Consider the following 24,714-nt stretch of genomic DNA (forward strand, 5'->3'; position numbering starts at 1 on the left):
GGGCAGGTCCCCCTCGGGGTCGGTACGTCTGTCCTGCCGGGAGACCTTTGCCCATGCCCCCCACCCCGGTCCTCGAGGGCCCCCACCTTGGATTTCCAGGTAGGGCTGGGACACCTGCCCTTCCTGTCCTGCGTGACCCGGGACTCCTGTATTGAGGTGGCCAGCTCTTGTCCCCAGCTCTGTACAGGGAAGGGGTGAGCTCAGGTGGTAGGAGGGATCTGCACCTGGGCAGAGGCACTCCCTGCGTAGGGCTCCCCTGGCCCCGCTGTTGGGGTGGCCACAGGCCTTACTTAGGCTGGGAGCTCTCTACCACCGCCTCAAGCCTCATTTGCAAAGCCCAGGCTGCCTCCTGCAGCCCCCCCCCCCCCCCCCCCCCCCCCCCCCCCCCGCCACCTGCCACCCTGGGTGAGGTAGGAGGGACCTGCAGGGTGGGCGTGGGCGAGCTGCCCCAGCGAGGCCTTGGGCCTGGCAGGGGGGGGGTGATGGAAACAGTGGGGGCGGGGGCAGGGGCCGGTTCCGGGAAGATGAGCAGCAAAGTGCTGACTGCGCCCTGCGCCCTCGCTTCTTATCTGAGCCACCGTGCTGCCAGCGGGTGGCCCGGCCGGTGGCTGGGTGAGGCCACCGCTTCCTGCCCTCTCTGCTTTGTGCGTTTTTGTCCTTTTTTTTTTTCAGAATATGAACTTCTTTTTTAAAAAGCATACCCAAAATGTGTTAATCAATTAGATTTTTACTTGTAATTTTGGTATTTTTTTAGGCTCACAGGGCTCCCTTATCTATTATTTTTGTTTAAGATTTTATTTATTTATTCATAAAAGACACAGAGGGAGAGAGGCAGAGACACAGGCAGACAGAGAAGCAGCTCCCTGCGGGGAGCCTGATGTGGGACTCGATCCCGGGACCCTGAGATCACGCCCTGAGCCAAAGGCAGACGTTTAACTGCTGAGCCCCCCGGATGTCCCAGGGCTCCCTTATCTTTTGATAGGAGGTGAACTCAGTTCCTTTGAGGGGCAGCGAGCTGCCACCCTCCTTGGGGCCCGCACCCCACACTGAGCAGCACTGCAGCCCCCGCTTCACTCAGAGCCTGGGTCAGGCCTTCCTGCTCTGCTTCCCCCACTCCCGGGGCCTCTCCTGGCAGATGCTTCTCCATGTGGATTCCTGGGTCAAGGGACAGACGCTTGGCTGACTGCCGGATAAAGCACAATTCTCGGGCACCTGGGGGGCTCAGTTGGTGAGCGTCTGCCATGGGCTCAGGGCGTGATCCTGGGGTCCTGGGATTGAGTCCCACATCGGGCTCCCCGCTGGGAGCTGCTTCTCCCTCTGCCTGTGTCTCTGCCTCTCTCTGTGTCTCTCGTGAATAAATAAATAAAATCTTCCAAAAAAAAAAAAAAACACACAATTCTCCAGTCATGTCTGCAGGGCCGCTTCCCCGACTCCCCACCCCCCTCTAGGGCGCATCCTCATGGTTCCGGTGGTTGTAATCTGCATTTTTCTTATGAGTAACAATGAACATCCTTTTGCTGCTTAAGAGAATATATATACATACATGGAAAACATGTATGTGTGTATGGTGTGTGCTGCATGCGCACATGTGTGTGTCCTTGTGTACGTGGTGTGCCTACACGTGTGGATGAGCACATGTGTGATGTGCACACATACATGTGTCTGTGTGCATGTGCATACACGTGTCCACGTGCACGCGTGTGCACATGCTGGTGTCCGTGTGTGCACACGTGTCCGCGTGCACGTGCATGTGTCTGTGTGTGTAGGTGAGCACTGCCTCATCATATCTTCTGTTCACTTTCCCACTGTGCCTGTGCCCTTGCCCTTTCCGTATTTTACATCTTTACATAATCGCAGCCCTGACCTTTTATGTAGCATTACAAATACTTTCCCTTAGCTCGCTTTGACACTTTTTTTTTTTTGCCACATTAAAGTGTTTTCCAATTTGTCTCGACCTTCTCTTTATGCTGCTGATTTCGAGGCAGCATTAGGAAGGTTTTCCTGCTCCTCCGTGAAGGAACTCGCCCCTGCCCTCTGCGTCTTGCAGGGTTTCTCATTTATAGTTCTATTTGGGATCTGTGCGGGGTCCACGGCGTGAGAAGTGAGAGTGATGTGGGCAACAGGCAGCAGGACGCGGAGATGCAGTAGACGTCCCTGCGATGTCCCCACAGCCCGGTGATGGATGCCTGGGGAGGTGGAGGGGATCCTTTCTGCAGGGAGCCCCGACTCACTAGACCACCCAGGGCCGGGGCCGACGCTAGCCGCCGAGGCAGGGGAGCACGTGCCCCTGACAAGCCCCGGGCAGGGGCAGCGGGGCCGGCTCTCTGTGCCCCCGATCCCCGCCCCGGCTTTGAGAAAACCCCCATTCTGCCCACAAGGCATCTCGGCCGTCAGCCCCGGACCCCACAGACCCCCTTTACATCCAGAAACTGCACCAAGTTGGCCTCGTACCTGTATGGGTGGCCGTGAACGCCCTTTCTGACCACGTCAGCGTGTCCCCACGTCCTCGGGCGCGCGGGCGCCTCCATCCGTCTCCATCACGAGTGGTTCATCTGAGAAAGCTGCTCCTCTTTCACTTTCTTTTCTTGGTTTCTTTGGCTCCTGCCGGCTTGCGATTTCTCCGTCTGAGCTGCTCAGTTGCACAGATGTGGGTTTTTATTGGGATCGTGTCATGTCTACAGGTGAACGTGGGGACAACGGGCCTCTGGATGGTGTCGAGGGTTTTCCGTGCTCGGGCCCAGCTCCCCGTGGGTTCGCACATTTCTCGGGCATTTTAGCTCTTCTGTTGCTGTTGCGGGTAGAAGATCCTCTGCCAATTTTTCTTCCGACTGGCTACTGTCTGGATATATGAAAGCTATTTATTTCTGGGTGTTACTGTTATACGCGCTGCTCGACTCCCTTTTCTGGTGACTCCACGGAGGCTGTTGGGTTTTCCAGGCACACCAGCCTGTGACACCTGCAAACCTCCCCGGCGGCGTTCCCCTGCCATGAGGCCTGGCCTGGCACGTCTGGAGCAAAGCGGCACATCCGCGCCTTGTCCTGGGCCTGCGATCCTACCTCCCACGCCAGCCAGGACAGGATCCCAGTGTGGCGGGCACCAGTGGGTGCACGTAGAGGGCTGGGGGGTGCCGGGGTTTGCACAAGGCGCCCTGGGAAGGGGCAAGGGGACGGGAACTGAGACCCCCTCTCGCCGGAGCAGACGCCCCCTCGCATGTGGGAGGGACCATTCCTACCTTGGCACCCACAGCCTGTGCAGCCTGCCGGGCCCGGGGCTCTGATGCTCTGGGAGGGGCTGTTAGGTGTGCGGGGGGGCTGGGGACGGGGGCGGGCACCCCATGCATGTGGGGGGTAATGGGGAGGAGGCGCCTTGGAGGGTCTGCGTGTTTCGGGGACGGCGTGGGTGAGGCCCGGAGGGTGAGCACTGGGCCTGGGGAGGCCTGGCGCGTCCTTCCTACTCCCCTTCAGGCAGGACCTCCTCCCTGCCCCCCACAGTCACAAGAGCAGGAGAGAACCAGGCTTTCCTTAGAGCTTTTGTCATTATTTAATTATAATATAATAGAACACGGTAAGGGGCTTCTGAGTGTTCGTGGAACCCAAGACAGGATGTGCGCTCCTGAGTCCCTGACAGCTGGTAGCCACTGGCCTCCCTGCCCGGGCAGCAGACCTGCGCCATGCCCAGCGAGGCCCCTTTAAATAGCACCATGCGTGGGCGCCAGGGGCAGGTGCTCCTGGGTGTCCCCAGCTCGGCCTCAGCCGGGGTCACTCCAGCTTTGCCTGTTCCCCTCATTGCTATCGCCCCTGCACCCCGTGTCCGGGCTGCTAGGTGGCCCCTGGGTGCCCTGCCTCTGCCCTGCCAGGAGCGATTCCCCAGGCCTCCCCACAAGAGGAGCTCCGGGGCCCCGGCCCCAGGGTGGGACCCCCGGGCTGGGCTGGGTTTCTGGGCTAGAGGGGACCTCAGCAGGCCGTCCCCGGCGGGGTCTCTGGCCAGTGTCCCTGTGTCCCCACATGCAGGCAGCCGGGGGGCCGCGGCACTGGACCCCTTCCCCAGGGAGGCACGTGTGGGAGCACGGGGCAGCAATCGGGGCGGGGGGGCCCATCTGGCTCAGGGGGCCGGGCCTGCGGTCCTGGGCGAGCCTCCTTTCCCCAGGCACAGCCCCGGAGAGGGACAGGGGCAGGGACAGGGGCACCCGCTGCCCCCAGGTCGTGAGTCGAGAGAGGAGAGCCATGAGGGCTGCCACAGGCAGCGGGGGTCACGGGCTCAGCCCCGGAGCAGCCCCCCGGCCCCCCACTACTCGCTGCTTCAGGGGAGGTGCCCGCTGGGCTCCTGGTGGACAGTCTGCAGGACATGGGCCAGCGGAGGCGGCCGGTCAGAGGGGCCACAGGCCGGGTCCGTCCTCGGGGCTCGGAGGCTGGGCTCCCTGCAGGCTGCTGGCCGAGGCCCTGCGGCCCGGGGACGCCGGCCTGCCCGGGAAGACGATGGTGGCATACTCGGTCTGCTCCGGGGCACAGGGCGCCGGGGGCTCCGGCGTCTTCTCTCGCCACTGGAAGTCCAGCTCCCCGTAGTCCAGGGTGAAGACGGGCGCTGCATCGGGGCCCTCCTTCTTTAGAGAGGAGGTGGGGTCAGGGCCGCGCTGCGGCAGGGCCTGCACCCCGGACCTTCCCGGGGCCTCCGCCCGGTGCGCAGGCTCAGCTGCACGCCGCTCCCGACCCCTCCCTCCAGTGCCCCGGGCGCCGCGGGGACCGGCAACTCACCAGAGGCTCGTCCTCGCTCCCGCACACACAGGCACCTGCAGGGGAGGGCACCAGCAGTGACGCCGCCCACGGGGTCCCACAGCTGCCATCGGGGTACCCAGTGTCCTCTCGCCCACCGATGCTCAGGCTAACCCACTACCCCCCAAGGACCCTGAGGGTCCGGGCTCGGGCGCTCCCGCCACGGGCGCCCCCTCTGGCTGCACCGCCCGTGCCATCCCCGTGCCACCCCGAGTGCCCCTGTCGCCCAGCGCTCGGCGGGCGCACCATCAGTGACCGGCAACAAGCGGCTCTGCCCGATGCCCCGCGGCCGTGCCCGGGACCCGCCACCTGCGGCTGACACAGCCTCAAAAATATCTGAAGGGGGAAAGTCCCTGGAGCAGTGAAGCCCTCGGGGCCTGGCGTGCTTGTGGGGGGTCCGGGGCCAGCAGTGGGGGGCTGGGCCAGGATCCTGTGGGGCTTCCCATTCTCTGGCCCTGTGTCCCCTGGCTGCCTGGCCCCTCAGGGCTGCTTCTCCTGGCCCCTGGCCGCCCCCTGTTGTCAGAGGGATGGAGAACAGTCGGGGTGTGTGGCGGGGGGGGGGGGGGGGGTGTGTGACGGGGTCACCCTGGGGGCTGTGGTTGTCCCGACAGAGCCCCATGGCTGCCAGAAGCTGCCTCACAGTGTCCTGTGGGCTGAGCTGTGGCCTGAGGTTTGGGCTCAGCCTGTGGGGGCAGCGTCTGCCTTTCTGCTGCGCCTGGGCCACAACCTCTGCCCTCAGACCCGCCTCAGAGCAGGTGCCGGGCGGGGGCCCTGAACCTGCGAGGACAGCTCCAGCCCCAGCCCTGCCCTGAGGGGCCCTCACAGTGGACGAGGTGGGTGTGTGTGGGGAGACCGGATGGGGAGGAAGAGGAGGGCGGGGAGGATGGGGAGGACAGGGAGATGGACTGAGGCTGGGGTGGGGCCTCGGGCTCGGCCGGTGACAGACCGCCGTCGGTTTAGGGCCTCACCTCGGGTGGCCCTGGGGAAGACAGCGGCCAGGACCCAGGTCAGCAGCAGCAGTAGCAGGACACCCACCAGCACGCTCGTGACGCCGATGACCAGCCCCTGCAACTGGCCGCTGAGTCTGGGTGGGGGGCTGGGGCTCTGTGTGGGGGGCTCCAGGGTTCTCTCTGGAGGGGGAGGGGGATAGAGTCTCAGGGAGGGGAATGGGGGGGACCATGAGGGTGCACCTGGGGGAGACATGGGGAGGGGACAGGTGAGACATGGGGGGACATGGGGAGCACATGGGTACTCAGAGAGGGGACATGAGGGGACCATGAGTGTGCACCTGGGGGAGACAGAGGGAGGGGACATGGGGAGAGGACAGGTGGGACATAGAGGGACACGGGGACTGAGGGAGGGGAATGGGGGGGACCATGAGGGTGCACCTGGGGGAGACATGGGGAGGGGACAGGTGAGACATGGGGGGACATGGGGAGCACATGGGTACTCAGAGAGGGGACATGAGGGGACCATGAGTGTGCACCTGGGGGAGACAGAGGGAGGGGACATGGGGAGAGGACAGGTGGGACATAGAGGGACACGGGGACTGAGGGAGGGGACATGGGGGGACCATGGGGGTGCACCTGGGAGGGCCAGGGGGAGGGGACATGGGGAGAGGACAGGTGGGACATGGGGGGGACACGGGGGGACACAGGGACTCAGGGAGGGAACATGGGGGTACACCTGGGGGGACAGGGGGAGGGGACATGGGGGGACACGGGGGGACACAGGGACTCAGGGAGGGAACATTGGGGGGCCATAGGGGAGACACAGGGAGGGGACTTGGGGAGGGGACTTAGGATATGGGGGGACACGGGGAGGGGTCTCGGGGGGACACAGCCCCCCAAGTCCTGAGGTGCCTGGTCTGTCCTGCACTCAGCAACCTTGCCCAGGCCGCACCCCTGCTCAGCCGTATCCTGAGAGGCGCCTGCCCCTGACACCCTCCCGCAGGCTGCACCTTCCTGGCAGGACCAGGGGGTTGGGTGCCGCCCACCACGACAGTTGGGCACCAGCCACCACGGGCTGGGGGTGGACAGAGCTGGAGCGGGGCCGCACCCGTCACGGAGAGCTCTGCGCGGGGACTCTCGTTGATCTGTGTGTTGGGGGGCAGGTAGATGGCCCCGCACAGGTAGATGCCGCTGTCGTTGAGGCGCGCAGCGACGATGCTCATGTGGAAGTCCCGCCCGTTGGGCAGCCGCGTGACGCGGAAGCGCCTGTCCCGGCCCGGCTCGATGCGGTCCTCCTGGAAGGCGGCCAGCTTGTCCGTCTGGTTGCGGGGGCTCAGGCGGTACCAGTTGAGCACGAAGCTGTCGGGGATGTCGGCCAGGCTGCAGGTGAACGTGGCGTTCTCTCCCTCCTGCACCGTGAGCTGCGCCGGGGAGAAGGTGAGCGGGCTCCAGGGCCTGTCAGGGGAGTCTGACGGGGGAAAGAGCCGGCAGCCAGTGAGACAGGGCCGTGGGGACGCTGGCCCTCACCCTCCTCCCCTGCGCCCTGCACCCCAGCCCCCGCCGGGACCCCGCCTCAGAGCCTGGCAACCTCTCTTGCACACCCCCGGGGACGAGGCGCTCATTTCTCAGCAGGCCACTCCACCGCGGGACTCCATCCTTTGCCCTGAGACCCGAGGCCTGGGCTGTATTCCAGCTCTGACCCCCAGGCCCCCCGTTTCACCCCGAAGTCCACCCCGACAGTGGTTAGGGCCGTCCCCCTCTTCGTGTCGTCTCCAGGATGCGAATCCCGGCAGGCCCAGCCACCAGGTTCCTAGCTCCCCAATCCCGGGCTCATCGGGGGCCTGGCCCGTGAGCATGGAGGGGGTGGGCACCCGGGTGCTGGGCGGGGGGGCCTCCCACGAAAGCTCAGGGAGCAGCCTTGGGCCCCTCTCAGGACAAGCTCGGGCTGGGCTGGGTCAGGGCGGGGCCCTCTGTGCCCTCAGCGGACTGAGACCCGAGCTCACAGGCCAGTTGGGCCATCACCCCCACGTGGACAGAAATGGAGGCCGCCCCAGGGCTGTGGCCCACCCTCGCCAGGACCCGTCACCTGCTAGGGCCTGGCCTGGGAACATCCTCAGGGCTCCCAGCCCCCTCCCTGAGGGCCTGCCCCTGCCCCTCTCCTGGGCCCCTGCCACACCTGCTCCAGGTGCGGGCCCCCTCACTGCGGACGGAGCCCCCAGACTTGAGACACTGCCCCATGAGGTCATTTCCTGGCCCACCCACATGTCCCACACCCCGCAGCTCCCCAGACACCGTGATGACCAGAGAAGCCAGTGCGGGGACGGGGCTGTGTGTCCACCTGCCCGAGCCGTGTCCCTGGGCTCTTTCTGGCCATGCAAGCCTCCAACTCCCACGGCCACGCGTGCTGGGCGGGGATCCTCACACGTGGGGACACCGGCCCTCAGCTAGGGTCCTTCTGCCTCTGTGGACACAACGTTCTGCTCGTTCAGTGACTCTGGCTCCGGAAGATGGGGATGGGTCCGGGGCCAGCGCCCACCCTCACAAGCCCTGCCAGGTCCAGGTGACCCAAACTCCTCCCACACATCCCCACTGGGCAGGTGGGGGGGTCAGGGGGAGCCGCAAGTGCCCCCTGCATCCTTAGGTGTCTACGGCCCTGCTTGGGGGACCGCCCAGGGTGGTGTCTACCGCTCCCCCCCAAGGCCTACGTGCCAGCCTGGAACCCCTGCGGCCTCCCTCCCGGTGCCTCTCTTGGCCACTGATGGAGGAACAGGGCAGTCACATGCCCAGCCCTGTAGCTGAGGCCCTGCCTCGACAAGCCCATCCAGTAACTGGACGTGGGCGCCCCCCGTGTGCAGCTGACCCCGGTGGACAGGGTGGCCACGTGCAGGGAGGGTGGCAGCCGTCCCTGCATCTCCGCAGCTCTGCAGAGGCCGCGTGCCTCTGGCCAGGAGGGGCAGGAGGGGGCCAGGCCCGGGCTGGGGGGTGGCTGGTGCAGCCTTGGCCCTTGCTGTCCCAGGGATGACACAGTGGGGGGCCCAGGGCGGCCTCTTTGGTGTCTGTGATGGCGTATCCCGACCACACACGAGCAGCCCGCCCCGGCAGGACTCCTCGCGGTTCTAACGCACATCTTCATATGTTTATGCAAGAAGCGCACGTGGTGGCCATAGGAAGTGTCACGTGAGTAACAGTGCAAGGAAGGCACAGATCTGGATGCCCAGGCCGCCCTCCCCCTGGGCCCCCACCTGAAGTGCCTGCCTCTGGCCTATCACAGACGCCCACCAGGAGCCCCCTCCAAGGCACCACCCCCAGGCCCACACCCCCGCCACCGAGGCCTGTGGACAGACCCCTGCCCTCCTGGGACAAGGGCGCCCGAGAGCTGGCCCCCGGGGGTCCACGTGGGGCATGGAGTCCCCCCACCGCCCCGCAGGCCTCCCCAGGGCTCCGGAGTGGCTTTGGTTCAGGCCCTCAACTGCCCCGCTCCAGCCTGACTTGGCGACCCCTGGGTCACCCGCTTGCTGGCCCTCGGGCATCTGAGGTTGGCGAGGAGGCCTCCTGGTGCTGCCTGGAGCCCTGTCACCCGGCCCCGCGTCTCTGCCTGGTCCCCCATGGCAGCCTCCTGGCCCCGCTGGTGCCCTGTGGACTCCCGGCCCCACCTGCATCTCCTCGGAGCCTCCCACCCCCCCGGCCCCCCCTCGCAGCACGGGGCAGCCTGGCTCGCACCCCTGGCTCGCACCCCTGGCTCGCATGCAGCCTGCCCTTCATCCCGCAGCTGCTGCACTGCCTGCTCCCTGCCATCACGGGGTGCGGGGCTGTCGAGGGCCGGGACTGGGTAACTGTCCAGGGGATGGGGGGCCGGAGCCTGGGCCCGACCCCTCCCCAGCTGGGCCCTGGGCTCTGCTCCTGGAGCAGCCTGGACGCTGCGTGCCTCACGTCACCCCACTGCCTCCCAGAGAAGCGCTGCGGGGGAGCTGGCTTCTGAGAACAGCGGCTGGGACAGTGGCACCCTCCGTGCACTGGGTCTCAGGTTGCTGGGGCCCAAACGCTCGAATGTAAAGCGCACCAAACACCTTGTACTTGATAATAAAATGTTGGCAAGGGGCCCCCAGGGCTTCTTTCTGGTTTGGGGGGTGGATGGAGGGCGGCGGGAGCCTGGCTCCCACGGACACCACACGTACCACGTCCACCCGCCGGCACCCGGTCCGGGCAAATCCCGTCTGTGGGGCCGAAAGTGTCACCCGCCGCACTGTCGGGATCTGACACCCCACAAGTCGCTTGCTCGTTGGGAGGTGGGCAGGGTGCCCTCACCTCCTTGCTCCGGGTCTGTAACCGCCCCCAAAGGTCACAGCCCCGTAGGCATGTGCGCGCACGCCTGGGGGCCCCCAACATAAAAACAGGCAAGTGCGACCGCACCAAGCTCGGAAGCTCCTGCTCAGCAGAGAGCGCCGTCAGCACGTTGGAAACGCAGCCTACGGAGTGGGGGGGCGTATTGGTAAGCCATTTATCTGATGAAGGCTGAGTCTCCGGGCGCGCGGACTCTCCCGAAACTTGGCAGCAAAACCCCCAAACCATACTGGGCAGGGACCTGGACGACATTTCTCCAAAGACGACGTCCAGATGGCCCACGTCACTCATCGTCGGGAAACGCAGCTCAAAACCACAACCAGACGCCGCCTCACACCTGTCAGATCGGCTGGAAGCACAGACAGGAAATGGCAAGATTGGCGAGGGGCCGGCGCGCCGCCGGTGGGAGCGCCAGCAGGTGCGGCCACGCCAGGCTGCAGGACAGAGGGGCCTCGAGGGGCCGGAAACACAGCTGCCCCACGGCCTGGCAAGTCCACTTCTGTGCGTGAATCCAAAAAGAACAGAAACAGCATCTGTGCCCCCGTGTTCACTGCGGCCCTCGCCGCCTGAGCCAAGATCCGCAAGCAGCCCTCGCTCCGTCCACACGTGAGCACACACAGGGGGACGTCACTCAGCCCTAAAGGGGATGACATGACCCCCTGCCATTTAGGATGACATGGGTGGGTCCGGAGGCCACCACGCTAACAGATAAGTCAAACACCTTGTGATCTCATGAACCTGCGGAGGCAGAAACCAAGAACCAGAAAAGAACAAAAACTCTAAGTTATAAGTTGGATATCAGGGAACGGATCCGCGGCCGGAGGTGGGGAGCGGGTGTCGGCAGACGCAGGACGGGTTCAGAGGCACAAGCCTCCAGTTATGAAACGAGTAAGCCACGGGGCCGTGACGCCCAGCAGGGCGACTGTAGTGGATCCTGTGCTATCCCCTATCTGCAGGCGGCCAAGGAGAGCGCGTCCCAAGTTCTCATTATAAGAGAAAAGACTATGTGACTGTGTGGGGACTATGTGCCCACCGGACTTACCGGGGGGTCATCCGGCAAGACACAGAAACCGTGAGTCGTCTCACGATGTTCCCTAAACGAATACAGGGCTGCTAATTGGACTCCGCGAAGACATTCCTGATTCTGAGCTTTCTGTATCTAAAGTAAAATTGAGATTTGATTTAAAGAAGAAAAATACCCAGGGACGCCTGGGTGGCTCAGCAGTTGAGCATCTGCCTTTGGCCCAGGTCGTGACCTCGGGGTCCCCGGATCGAGTCCCACGTCTGGGTCCCTGCAGGGAGCCTGCTTCTCCCTCTGCCTGTGTCTCTGCCTCTCTCTCTCGGTGTCTCTCATGAATAAATAAATAAAATCTTAAAAAAAAAAAAGAAGAAAAAAACTCCAGAGTGCCAGGCCTGGTGACAGGAGAGCTGGGGTCCCCCTGCGCCTGGAGACGCTGAGGCAGTGACATCCCCTGGGCTCCCATCAGGAAGGGCGGCTGGACCGAGGTGCTCGGGAGCATCTGGATGAAGGGACTGGGTCAAAGTTACCGTCCCGGGAGGAGGCGGGGGAGCCACTGGAGGGTCCGCAGAGGAGCCTGACCTCTGAGCAAGGGCGGCAAGCAGGACCGTGCTCCCCAGGCCACGTGCTGGAGCCCCCATCCCCAGCACTGCCCTATGTGGCCTGACTCAGCTGGGAGAGCTTGTGACTCTGCATGGCAGGGTCGTGAGTTTGAGGCCCACACTGGGTTAGGAGCCTACTTAAAAAAAATAAAAAAGGAAATTCGGTCATTGCAGATGAAATTACTCAAGATAAACTGGAGCCCAGGGGTCCCTAATCCCACATGACTGGTATCCTTACAAGAAGGTGGGACTTTCAGACACAGATGCAGGAGCAGAGCGACTCTGGAGCAGAGATGGGGTGACCCGTCCACAAGCTAAGAAGCCCAAGGGTTGACGCGGGGAGAGCCTGACTGGGAGGGACCCTCCTCCTGGCCTCAGATGGAGCCAGCCTCGCGCTCACCTGGTCTCCGACCTCCCACCTCCACAACTGCCAGATGGCGACCCAATGTGCTGAAGCCCCCCGGGAGCCCCAGACAAAGCAAATGTGCCAATACCGTCAACCGGGGACTCTGGGTAAAGGGTGGTCACTGTGACTTTCCCGTACGTTTCAGACATTTTTCAAGACTATAAGTTAAAGATGGGGCAGCCTGGGTGGCTCAGCGGTTTGGCACCTGCCTTTGGCCCAGGGCGTGATCCTGGAGACCTGGGATCGAATCCTACGTCGAATTCCCTGCATGGAGCCTGCTTCTCCCTCTGCCTGTGTTGTGTCTCTGCCTCTCTGTGTCTTTCATGAATAAATAAATAAAATCTTAAAAAAAAAGACTATAAGTTAAAGAAATAACTAAAACAAAACAAATCTGGTTTCAAAACACATACCATAGGCTGTGCGGACGGTTTTTGTAATTTATCTGATCTAATTCCCAGTGCGAGGGGGGCAGGAGTGTCCCCGTGTCCCTGGCCGCCGGCCGGACCCCGGCTGCTCACTGAGGTTAGGGGACTTGCCGGAGGCCTCAGCCCCATGCGCTCATTTGACTGTGTCCGAGCCTGCCCGCTTCCTCACGCTTGTGCCCCAGCATAGGGGGCGGCCAACGACCGGGTTGGGGACATTTCATAAAATGCAAGAAAAACAGGTGTGTGTGTGTGGGGGGACATCCCTGAGGGTGACCCGAATAGTAAGTACTGAATACACTAGGAAGGGAAAGGGAAGGGGCGGAATCAAGGGTTGCACCCGGGGGAACCGAGTAGGCAATGTAGAGGGCTCAGGGCTGAGGTGGGGAAACTGAGGCAGGCTGAGCCACCAGTGGGCTCTGCTGACTCTGGAGAGCACCTGGAGAATCTCGTTCTAATCTTCCCCCGCTTTGGGAAGGGGTCCCGGTGGGTCGTGGGCCACCGGGGTGAGTCCGGGCCCCCCCATGCCTCAGCTCCCTATCCGGGGGTCACATTCCCCTTCTGCCTCTGTGCCCGGGCTCCCTGCCAGTCTCCCCCATGGGGCACCTTTGGGTACAGGCCCTTGGACTGTGGACCTCAGCTGGGCTGGGAGGAAATGCAGGGGGCCTGGTGCACCCACCACTGCCGAGCGGGCCCGAGTGTAGCACCACGACTCTGGGATGGGCAGCCCCAGCGGGGACCTGGTCGTGCTCCTTCCTGGGCCTGTCACCTCCCGGCCCAGCCAGGTCCAGAGGAAAGAGCTGGATCCCAGGGATGCACCTTCACCAGCGCACCCAAGCGTGCAGTGGGCCCCTCTACCTGGGCACGGACTCGGACCAGGGTAGAGCCCCGGGCAGGGGGGCTCGGGGCCACACCCCCTGCGGGAACCCACCCTCAGCACCCTGCACATACACCCACGACTCTCGTTGAGCAGCCCCAGACCCCAGCAGGTGGGGTGGGTACAGGCGAACGGACTTGACACCAATGGTTCCCCTGCTGATATCACTGGAAACGTCGCTTGGCCCTCCAGCCTGGGGAGCAGCCCGTCAGTCCCCTGGGAGGCTGGTCCCATCCCTGGGAAAACGTGAGGCATGCGGGCTGGGCCCTGCCATCCTATGGGGAGCAAGCCTGTCCCCGCCACCAGGAGGAACAGCTGGGACATTCCCGCCTGCCCACAGACCACGGCCAGGCTCACCATCAGGTGAGGGCAGGAGGCAAGAAGCTGGAGTCCAGAGACGGCACTTCACCGGCCCAGAGCCACACAGCGAGCGGCCAGGGGCCGTGCTGGGCCTCAGGGCCCGGCCCCACACAGCTTCCTCCCTGGGTACCAGGTACATAGGTCTCCCCTGACCTCGAGCCCCCAACCCTGACACCGTACCCCTCAGCTCTGACCCCAAGCCCCAAACCTTGGCCCCGTACCCCTCAGCCCTGGCCCTGTACCATCCAACCCTGACTCCAAGCCCTCAGCCCTGACCCCATATCCCCAGCCTTGGCCCCGGACCCCTCAGCCCTGACCTCATATCCCCCAGCCCTGACCCCATACTCCCTAGCCCTGTCCCTGTACCCCCCAACCCTGACTCCAAGCCCCCAGCCCTGACCCTGTACCCCTCAGCCCTAACCCCACATCCCCAGCCCTGACCCCACATCCCCAGCCCCAACGGTACCTAGGAGCCATCCTGGCCACCAGCCCAGCTGCAGCACGGCCCAGACGAGCGGCCAGGGCCCCCGCCGGCTCCCCATGCCCGGAGCGCCAGCCCGCCTGCTCGCCTCCCCCGGCGGCTCCCGCAGAGGTGTGAGCGGAAAGGAAGCCGCGGAGTCTGCCCGGAGCCGCCCCAGCCCCGCCCCCTCTTCCTCCTCCTCCACGTGGGTGGGGATTGGGGGGGAGCGGAGCGGAGCCGCGGGCACAGGTGCGGGGGGCGGGGCGCAGAGGACCCTCAGGGAGGGGCGCCGGGGCCTCCGGGAGGCCTGCTGTCCTGCCCTCGCCCCCCCGTGCCCCTGGACGGGTGGGACCCCCACTCCCTGCCCCAGGCTGCGAGGTCAGGACACCGGCCGCCAGGGTCGCCCGAGTCCCGGCCGCTTCGGTCCTGGGCGCCCTTGGACGGTCCAGGCCTGGGGGCGGGGGCCAGGCCCCCCTCCGTCCCCTCCCCTCCCCGCCCCTCCCCTCCTCTCCCCTCCATTCCCCCTCCCCCTGCCCTCCCCTCCTCCTGCGCTCCCATCCCCTCCTCTCCCCTCGCTCCCCCTCCGCTCTTCTCCCCCTCCCCTAACCCTCCGCGCCCCTCCCCCCTCCTCTCCCCCCTCCCCTCCCCTCCCCCTCCGCTAACCCTCCGCTCCCCTCCCCCCTCCCCTCCCCTCCCTCTCCCCCGCAGCTCCGGGCCCCTCCCCCAGCGCTGGCTCCGGCGGGGGGCCGGGGCGGGAGAGGGGGGCGGCCTGGGGTCCCCAGGGGCGGGCAGCGGGCGGTTTGCAGGCCCGGGTGCTGCGCGCGGAAAGCGGGACAGGAAAGTGCTGACGGCGGCGGAGGCGCGTGGGTCCCGCTGGGGAGCGGAGGGCAGGTCGTGGCTGCCGCGGGAACATTAAAGAACCCAAAACGGTGGAAAAAGAGCATCAAAGACGGTGTCTGCAGGCGGCGGCGGGGGCGCGGGGGGGGGGGGGGGGTACTGAGACCTGCCCGCCCCTCTGCCCCTGCAGGAGCTCGGCCCGTGTGGCCTCCTCCCCCCCTCCCCCGCCCCCCTGCCGGCACCTTGGGGTGGGCAGTGGCCCCTGGACGGTGGGGTCTGCAGGGTGGATGGGGCACCCGGAGGGTCACAGTCCCCAGGGGCCCCACACTCTGCGGCCGGTGGGCAGGAGCCTGGGGACTGTGGGGGGGCCTCCCTCACCGGGAGCTCCCCACTGCTCCTCACACTCACTGTCCCCGTCACACTCACTATTGCTGCAGAACACACGTGTCCCCCTAAAACTACTAACCCCCTCACACTCGCTCTCCCTAACATACTCAGTATCCTTATCACACTCACCGTCCCTGTCACACTCACTGTCCCCATCACACTCACCGTCCCTGTCACACCATCCCCGTCACACTCACCGTCTCTGTCACATTCACTGCTCCATCCCACTCACTGTCCCCATCACACTCACTGTCCCTGTCACTCTCACCGTCCCCATCACACCATCGCTGTCACACTCACTGTCCCTGTCACACCTCACTGTCCCTGTCACACTCCCCGTCCCCATCACACTCACCATCCCTGTCACACTCACTGTCCCTTTCCCTCACTATCTGTCTTTAGGGGCACGACAAGCTCCCTGGCTGGAGGGAAGGGGAAGGTCAGGGACCCCATCCATCCCCTGCCTGTGTCCCCTGCTGGCTGGCCCTCCCCTCCCTGCCCTGTGTCCAGGTGTCACCGCCTCAGGTCGGGGAGGCCCAGTGGGGTCCCCGGGGAGAAGGATGCCCTGTGGGGTCCCTGCAGCAACCGCAGCTTCTCTCTGGGCGGGGGGAAAGGGCGGGAGCTTCACACGTGGCTTGGGTTTGTCGGTGACATTTTGCACGACCACCAGGGATATCACAGCTGTGCTGTTGCCACGGGTGGCATCCCCTGGGTGCACTTGGAGTTCCTGTGTGTGTCGTGTGGTCAGCGCTGCACTGCGTCAGCTGTGGGATGGCCCATGCGTCCTGTGCTCCAGGCGCCCCGACGCCCCATCACACGGTGTCACAGCCGCCTCCGTCCTGTCCACGCGGCCCGGCCCAGCCTCGGGAGGATCCCCACGTAGCCGTGGGCGTGGGATTCATGCAGCCGCATCCTGCCCACCCGCAGCCAGGAGCGCGTCTCCTGTGGGGTCCCCTTTGCCACTGTCCCGCCAGGCCTCTCTGGGGCCGAGGCACCCGGTGGGTGACAGCCGCGAGGCTGCACGGGCGCCCGTGGGTGCTGCGCCCTGTGCCCCCAGCAGGGTCTGCTGCTCGCCAGGCTTCCTGCTGGGCCCTTCGCCCTCCCCGGCGTGAGCTTTGGTTTCCAAGGTGCCGGCCCAGCGGTGACGCCAAGCAGGGGTGTGCGGGCGGGCGGGGGAGCCGGAACATGAGCCAGCACGATGGAAAGTGGGGGTACGGGGATCCCCCCGCGCTTTCCCGAGGCAGCGGCCGACTCACAGGGAAGTTTCCATTTATGGTAAAACACAGGAAGCAGAAGGATCATCCCGAAACTGTGAAGCTGCTCTGAGCACCGGGAGGTGATGTCACCCAGCCGGGACCGTGCCCGCCGTGGCCCCGGGAGGCGGCAGCAGGTTCACAGCTATTTCTGAGGTTGGAACAGGAAATGGTTAATAGTGTTTGCAAATAAAAACTTTTTGTTCTATCCTGTTTTTGAAGCGTTTCCCAGAAGTTAAAAAGAACACCCAGTCCATCTGCCCAACTGAAGAAACTGATTTTAAAAATTTGCACAAAATATGGCACCGGTGGTTATTCGCTAGAGCGAGGAAGGCTGCGTCCTTTGCAAGGTAGAGGCGCCACGGGAGCTTTCCGACTCCCCTTCTTCCCACTTTCTAGAAGGCTGCTGTTGGATGTGAGCTTGCGTTCTTCATTTCCGCGTGTGTTCACGGGCATGTGTTTTGTGGGTGGTGCGTGCGCGTGATCGCACGTCCCTGACCTCTCGGCCCGGCCACCACCGCTCAGGCCCCGTGGGGGCTGGTCACCTGGGGGCCCGGGCAGCCCCCCCCAGGCCTCAGCAGGTGGCCCCCTGCGATCTGGGAGCCGCCCCGCGCCAGGGGACTGGACCCTGCCCGGCTCCGCGCACACAGCTCTGCGCACACTTCCTTCAGTGGAGAAACGAAACCAAACTGTGAGGCGATAGGATGGTCACACGGTCCTAAGGTCAAGCATTAGCCAGTTACTCGTTTATCCTTCACAGAACTGCCACAAGGCCGGTCAGTCACGCGGCACGCGTGCTTCCAGCCAAGTGTCTGCGGCTGCCCGTGCCCTGCCTCGGCGGCCCAAGGGCCCTGGGCCGTCCCTTCCCAGCCTGGTGCAGCTCCCTGTGGCTGCGCTGCTCCTTCCAGGGTGACCCCCCCCCCCCGCCCCGCCGCTGCAGGGCTACGCCTACATGACTTGGCCCTGGCCAGGCAGCCGCGGGGTGTGCACCGGGGCCAGGAGCTGCGGGGGTGGGAAGGACTCCCTGGCTGTGTGGGGCCTGGGGCCCCCGTCTCCCTCGAGCTGAGGTTTGGAGGCAGGCGGGAGTGAACCCACACCACTGTTTCCACCCGATTATCTCTCCTTGTCTGTCTCTCACCTTGTCTCCTTCAGACACACAAGTTGGGGTCCTGTTGATGGAGCCAAGCCGCCCCGTCAGCCGGTTGGCCTTGAGCTGGACCCTGGGGTTCTCTGCTTTCTCTGTGCTGTCGTCCCACAGCTGGCACTGCTCTGGTCCAGCATCGCATGGAGTGGCTTTGGGGGAACCTCCGCAGACCATCCCTAGGCCAAGAGGGGGACAGGAGACTGTCCTCGTGGCACATCTGGGCTGCCAGGGAGGCTGCTTCCAGATGCTCATCCTGGAGGCCACCCGGTGGAGGGGGCTGTGACCCCTGCCTTCCAGCCACCGGCTCCAAAAGCTGAACTCAAGAGCCTGAGTGACAGGCAGGCAACCTAAAGGAGAGTCCCCGGGGGACCGGGGAGCACCGCTTTCGTCAGTGGGGGCAGTAGCATTGAAACAGGACCTGGCTGCGCCTGACAGCCTGTCCATCCACGCCAGCCTGCGGTCATCTGTGCCTCGGAGCTGGTCACAGAGAGCTGGGCGGAGGGCGGAGTGGGGCTGACGGGACGCTAGCAACACTCATTCCCTGAGTCTGTCCTCGGAGGGCGCCCGTCCGGGCAGGTGGACCACATACAGCCCACCAGCTTCAGGGTCCAGGAGACCCAGGACTCGGGAGGCGCCGCGCAGGCTCGGCCTCATCCGTCACCCTCTGGTAAAGAAGGGGCATGCGGATGGCCCAGTGGCTTGTTGGCAAAGAGCTCGAGGTGCCGGTTGGGGGCAGACGGGCAGGCACACAAAGGAGGTGTGGGGGAGCTGGGGTCTGCCCCTGGGCCCCTCGGGCAGTCTTCTGGGAGAGCTGTGAGCAAGTTTCTGTCTTTCTTTTTTTAAAGGGTTTTATTTATTTATTCATGAGAGACACAGAGAGAGAGGCAGAGACACAGGCAGAGGGAGAAGCAAGCTCCCTGTGGGGAGCCTGATGTGGGACTCGATCCCGGGACTCCGGGATCATGACCTGAGCCAAAGGCAGACGCTAGACCCCTGAGCCACCCAGGTGTCCCTGTGAGCAAGTTTCTTAACCACAAAGATCATTTTTGGGTGGTGGAGGCCAGTCACATACCAAGACTCTTCCCTGAACTCAGAGGCAGGCTGGGGTCTCCGAGCACAGGGGGCTGCCCAGTAGGGCAGGTGGATGGGCTGTGGCACGGCCCCGGGCAGAGCACGGCTCCCACACCCAAAAGTGTGAGGAGGGCGTCAGGGCGCTGGGCCCAGGGAGGCCACGTGGAGGGGAAGGGCTCGGTGGGTGCTCCGCACAGCAGGCCAGGGCGTCCCCTTGAAGCCCTGTGCGGGCACGTGAGCAGGACCGCACGCATGCCCGCCTCCACGCTGTGGCCCCAGACCAACCGGCACGACCCGGGGCCGCGGGCACAGCCCCAGCATGGCGGTCAGAATGGCCGATGAACCAGAGTACAGGGTCTTTGCTAACAGTGGCTGCTGGAGGCTCGCTTCTCTCGGGAACAATACATCCAGAGGTAGGTGTCCGAGGTGGTACAGTGACTCCGAGTCATCCAGGGTCCAGGCTTGCCTTCTTCCTGCGCACATGGCTTCCATCTGCTGGTTCGCCTTGTGGTGTAAGGGGGCTGCGGGAGTGCCAGTTGTCACATCTGCATCAATGCCCAGATGTAGAGGACAGCGCGGGGGCCGTGGTCCTCCCCAGCTCGCTGGCCCCGCAGGAAGGAGCCTTCCCAGGAGCACAGCCCCACAATTTCCTCCCCTATCCCACGATCGCTCCTCGCTTCGAGGCAGACAGGTGTCTCAGAAACGCAAAACAGGAAAAGAACATCAGCCCATCAGCAGGCTGGACGGACATGGGCAGAGAATCTGCCGCCGTGGAGGAGTGAGGAGCGTGTCCCCGGGGCGGGACAGAGGGGCCGTGGCGGCTCAGGGGGTAGGCTGGGGGGCTGGGGCGCCAGGGCAAGGCGGTGCTGGGCAGGGCCCTGGGCTCCCTGGCTCACTTCCTGCAGCAGGGGTGGAGCAGGGCGCCCGGACCCCCAGAGGGGTGAGGCAGGAGGGCGAGGGAGGGGCCCTCATGAGGCAGGGGTGGGGCTGGGGAGGCTGGCAGTCGCAGTGTGTGGGGGGGTGGCGCACCGAGACCTGGACCTGAGGACGGCATGGGGGGCGCAGGGACCCCCACGTGGGGGACAGAGTGGCGTGGGCGCGCAGGGGGCGGCTGCTGCGGGGATGCGTCCAGGGAGGGCGGACCCTGCCGTGCGCCCCACACACGACGCAGGGTCCTTGACACAAAGCCCAAGGCAGCAGCAGGGGGAGGCACCTCCCGTGGCGGGGGCGCATCGAGGCAGGGCGCACAGCCCGGGAGGCCCTTCCCCAGCGGCTGGGCCAGGTCCTAACTGCACCCGTGAGGCTGCGCCTCGCGCTTTAGCCACGTCCACGCACATGTCTGGCGGCTCCAGCCAACATATGGTTTGGGAGAAAAAACCACCGTGGGAAAATCTGCAACAATTTGTGTTCAATAACGTCGCTCCTGGCGTCGTCCCTGACGGCAAAGAAGGAGCGCGGGGCGCGTGGGGTGCAGGCAGGGCCGCAGGCTGGGCCGCAAGATGCCGCGCTCAGGCGCCAACCGGTGCGCAACGCTGCCTGCGACGTGTGGGCCAGTGAGGCCAGGCTGTCCGAAAACACGCTCGCTGTGATTTCCTGTTTGTGAAAATTCACACACGCGTGTCTGGGGAGACGCGCAGTCGCAGCGCCACCGGGAGGATCATGTATGACTTTTTTCTGTATCAGTTTCTCCTTTGTGTTTATCTGTTTCTGGTTTTTTCTAAAATGAAAATATATCTCCTGCGTAATAAGAAATATTCAAGGGGACGGGGAACAAGGCCCAGTTCTCATTTCTGGGGGACGAACCCGGTTGCCATGGAGACTGGGCGGTTGTCAAGGCAGCGATTGGCTGGGGAGGATGCAGGATGTGGGATCCCAGGGCTCCCTCGGAGCGGAGCCGGCGCAGCTGTCAGACCGCAGTGCGGAGCCAAGTGCCAGCATGGACGGGGTGGACGCGTGGGCCAGCACCCTGGCCCAGCTCATGGCCAAGAGGAAGCCCCAGGACACCTGGGAGCTGGTCCCTGAGGAGAACCTGGCCTCCGGGGTCATGGAGAGTGGCGATTTTCAGTATCGGCTGAGGGGGCTCTCCAGGTGCGCTGGGGTGGGGGGCTCCTGGGGGGGCTGGGGGAGGGCTGAGCTGCTTGGTCCCCAAGCCGGGCTGGTGTGGTAGGGCCCTGTGGGCTGGGAAGAGGGGTCCCCCCCCACCTACCCCAGCAGGGAGCCGGGCCGGGTGTTCCCTCCTCTCCAGGAGGTGGGGGCCCCGGGACAACCTCTGTGCAGTCCCCTGGTGCTGGCCACTGCAGTCGGGGTCCTGCGGGGGGGAGCAGAGGCTGGGGGGCGACGATGCCACCCACACGTGAAGTGAAGGGCCTGTTCGCTCACTGCAGCATCTCCTGGTTTCCATGGTAGCACTGCCGGCCAGAGCAGGGGAGGGGCGGCTGCCGGGCTCACACCCCTCCCTGCAGAGGGGCCCAAGGGGCACAGGCCCGGGGTGGAGAGGCTCTGTATGACCTGGGTGGGGGCCAGCAGGGGCCCCGCTCCTCATTGTCATGATGACAGTGGCGGGGATGGGCCAGACCCGCGGGGGCCCCACCCCACCAGGCGTTCCCCCACCCTCCGGGGGCCAGCTGGGAGGGGGTCAGTGGGGGAGGTGGCCCACCGGCAGGTCAGCGCGGGGACTCTCCGGCAGCCACCCTGTGACATGGGCCCCTCAGCTCCCCGTGGCGGGGGGTGGGTGAGTGAGCAGCCCGGGGTGTGTGTGGAAGCGCCCCAAATCACGGGATGGCTCCCACCGCCCAGCAGGAGAGAACACCGCCTTCAGTGGCCGGGGCAGGGCTCTCTGCTGTCCTGCAGCTGGACACGGTGGAGGGGGGCACAAGGCACAACAGCCACGGGGCCTCCGGGAGCCTGATCACATCGAAATGCGGTTGACAGGTCAGCTCCCGGGCACCTGTGGCTGCCGCAGAGGCGGGGCCTGCCCGACGTTGCCACCCTCACCACCGCAGAAAGCTCCAGGGGAGGGCGCCGCTGGGGGACGCCCAGAGTGTGGTCGCCGGGCCCTGACCTTGGGGGCTTGGAGACGGGCCCACCTGCCCGGCCCTGGGGCACACGGCCTGGGGTGAGCGGCTCTCCCGCTCCCACGTTTGCAGCTGGGGCCGCCCCGTCAAAGGAGCTCACCGGTCCCAGCCCACCCCAGCTCTCCTGAGAGCCCCCTGCCCCCTTTACGTCAGCTTCTCTCCCTGGGGATGGAGCTCTTCCTCCCGGGACCTCCCCCGCCCCGTGAGTCCGCACAGCTTAGCCATGTGGACCCTGCCCCCCCCACCGGCTGCCTTTGAGTCTTGGTGACGTGTCCGCAGGGCAGTGAAGCCTGGGTCACAGAGCTGATAAGCAGCAGGTGCAGCGACGCCCCCCCCCCCCCCACAGGTGTCAGGCCGGGCTGGGCCCTTGCGTGGGGTTTGGGTGCCAATCGGACAAAAAGGAATTTGCTTTTCAGCCTTTCAGATGATGCGCGGCGGGCAGGGGTGTCAGGGTTCGGAGCCCCCGAGGGGCCGGCTGAGCGGGGGGCCGCCGCCACCCTCCACTCACTGCCGCCCTTCTTGCCCGCAGGCTGCAGTGTGGCCGCTGCCAGTGGGGCTGGTCCTCGGCACACGTGCACATCCTCTTCCACATGTGCCTGGACGAGGACAGCCGGCTGGGGCTGGTGAAGATGCGCATCTGGGGCCAGCGGTGCCGCCTGTGCCCGCCGGGCATCCGGGCCGACTGCCAGGTGAGCCTCCTGAATATCCGGCTCTTCCTCAACAAGCTGGTCCTGTTCATCCTGCAGAAGTGCTACGGGGAGAGCCTCAGCGCAGACCAGTGCCCTGAGATCTGCTTCGGCGAGCGCTGCGAGGCCTGCGACCTGGGGGTCTGCTTCTTCCAGAAGCCCCCAGACCCGGCCTGGGGGCCCGAGGTCAAGAGCCCCACTACCATTAAGGGCCGGTACACCTTGTACGGGGGCGGCAGCGCCGATGCCTTGGAGGCCGGCAAGCAGCTGCTCACCTTGGGCAGCGGGCCCGTGGTTGACCGCTCCCGGGGCTACACCCCCAACTCCATCACCATCCCCCTCTCCGTGTCCGACTTCATCAGGAACCCGATTTCTGAGAGCAGCAACTTCTTCAGGCAAGATGATGAGATCGTCACCGTCCCCTTCTCCCTTGTGCACGTGGGAAGGGACAAGGGCCGGGTGACTCCGGGGCAGGGCTCTCGCCCCGCAGTGGACCCCTGTGAGTCGCTGGTCATCGCCAAGGGCTGCATGTCCTTGCCGGCCAGTTCCTCAGCTGCGTCCAAGGCCAGAGGCCTCCTGGTAAACATCCGGTGCCCCATCTTCCACGGCAGAGGGCTGCTCATCAGCAGCATCAAGCCCTTCCAGCTCAAGGGCTTCATCTTCAAGGGCCAAGGCTCCATCACCAGCCCCTCCGACAGTGACGAGGACACCGCCTCTGAGAGCGCCGACAGCAACCCGCAGCCTGTGTCCTATATCATCGGGCTCACGGATGACGGAGAGGGCTCTGTCACCTTCCCCTCGTCTCTGGCCGACATGATCCGAGACAAGGACTTCCCCGACATCAACGGCTCCGTCACCTTCCCCTTCATCTTCACTGGTGAAGACAAAAGCACCCAAGACCTAGAGAAAGAGGGTGGCGGCAATGGCCCTGCTGCGGCTGGCGGGCAACCCCTTCCGGGGACCCGCACCCGTAGGCCCGTCACCATCAGCGAGGGCTCTGTCACCATCCCCTTCTCGGTCTTCGACATCATCAGATGCAAGGGCTCCGGCTCGGTTGCCAGCGGCCGCCAGAGCAGCGGCCTGGCCCCCCATGGCTACAAGAAGAGGAGGACGCCGAGGGCCCGGCTCAGCAGGTCTGGCTCCCAGCCCAGCTGGGAGGAGGACTTGTGCTGCGACGACGGCTGCTGCGCGCCGCGCTTCGACCCCTATGAGGAGGTGTGGATCTGGGTGTCCATGACCGTGTGCATCCTCTGGATCATGTACCTGTACAAGTTCAGCCCTTGACAGCCCGCGCGAAGCCTGACGCCCCCTGCGGGTCCCTGCTGCACCCCTCCAGCAGGGCTGCCCAGGCCGCGGAGAGTGGACCCCCCCACCCCTGCCCGCACCCCGGGACCCCCGGCACCCCTGCCCGCCCGAGGGTGGGCCTCAGCCTTCCCCTCCATCTCCTGCTTCTGTGTGTGTTGTCTCTTGGTGTGAGTTGTGGCGTCTTGGATGTTCACTCCGTGATTATCCGCCAAGCTGCCCGCCCGTGTGCCCGGTGCCGGTCTGTATGAGTGTTACAATCCAATAAAATAAAAGTTCAAAGGAAAACAAATCACAGTGTGTTTGGGCTGTGTGGACGCCAGCACCCTGGAGAAGGTTCAGAGGTGGGAGGGAGTGGAGGGCGGGTCACTGTCCCCATCGGTCCCCGTGGGGCGGGTTGCACACACGTCTTCCCCTGGGGGCCGCTGGGTTCCAGGCCTGGTGTGACTGACAGGACGCCCCTGAACCACTCTGGCTTCTCAGCACCCGCTGCCTGGAGGGCACCAGCCACATTCCCATGTGGACCCCCGGGGCTTTCCTGGAGCGGGTGGCAGGTGCACTCCCCACGACTGTGGGAAAAGACTAAAGCCCCCCCAGCCCTGGTTGGTGCCCCTCCACCCCCCCCACACCCATCTGATGTCCCTCTGACTCCCGCAGAGAGGGCACACCCACCCGAGGGGGGCCGAGCACCTGCAGATGGGTCCCTGGCCCTGGGGCCTGGACGTCTGCAGCAGGGATGTGGTTTGAGACCTGC

General features: G+C 65.0%; 2 protein-coding genes across 3 annotated transcripts; one reads left to right on the forward strand and one right to left on the reverse strand.

Moving 5' to 3' along the window:
* Nucleotides 1–3,517: 3,517 nt before the first annotated feature.
* Nucleotides 3,518–14,362, reverse strand: PDCD1 (programmed cell death 1). Of its 2 annotated transcripts, none has more exons than XM_072797100.1 (5): nucleotides 14,213–14,362; nucleotides 6,829–7,188; nucleotides 5,739–5,900; nucleotides 4,753–4,787; nucleotides 3,518–4,598 (listed from the first exon to the last, which is right to left on the reverse strand). In XM_072797100.1, the coding sequence occupies exons 1-5, from the start codon at nucleotides 14,286–14,288 to the stop codon at nucleotides 4,368–4,370; spliced, it is 864 nt and encodes a 287-aa protein (XP_072653201.1). In that variant the 5' UTR covers nucleotides 14,289–14,362; the 3' UTR covers nucleotides 3,518–4,367. The 2 variants fall into 2 exon arrangements, with proteins under 2 accessions (XP_072653201.1, XP_072653200.1); XM_072797099.1 differs by having other exon boundaries at nucleotides 3,518–4,601.
* A 6,386-nt stretch (nucleotides 14,363–20,748) lies between these two features.
* Nucleotides 20,749–24,252, forward strand: RTP5 (receptor transporter protein 5 (putative)). Its single transcript, XM_072797101.1, has 2 exons — nucleotides 20,749–20,986; nucleotides 22,502–24,252. The coding sequence occupies exons 1-2, from the start codon at nucleotides 20,754–20,756 to the stop codon at nucleotides 23,940–23,942; spliced, it is 1,674 nt and encodes a 557-aa protein (XP_072653202.1). The 5' UTR covers nucleotides 20,749–20,753; the 3' UTR covers nucleotides 23,943–24,252.
* Nucleotides 24,253–24,714: the final 462 nt, after the last annotated feature.

Source organism: Canis lupus, chromosome 24 (genome assembly GCF_048164855.1).
Source record: "Canis lupus baileyi chromosome 24, mCanLup2.hap1, whole genome shotgun sequence".
Classification (NCBI taxonomy): domain Eukaryota; kingdom Metazoa; phylum Chordata; class Mammalia; order Carnivora; family Canidae; genus Canis; species Canis lupus.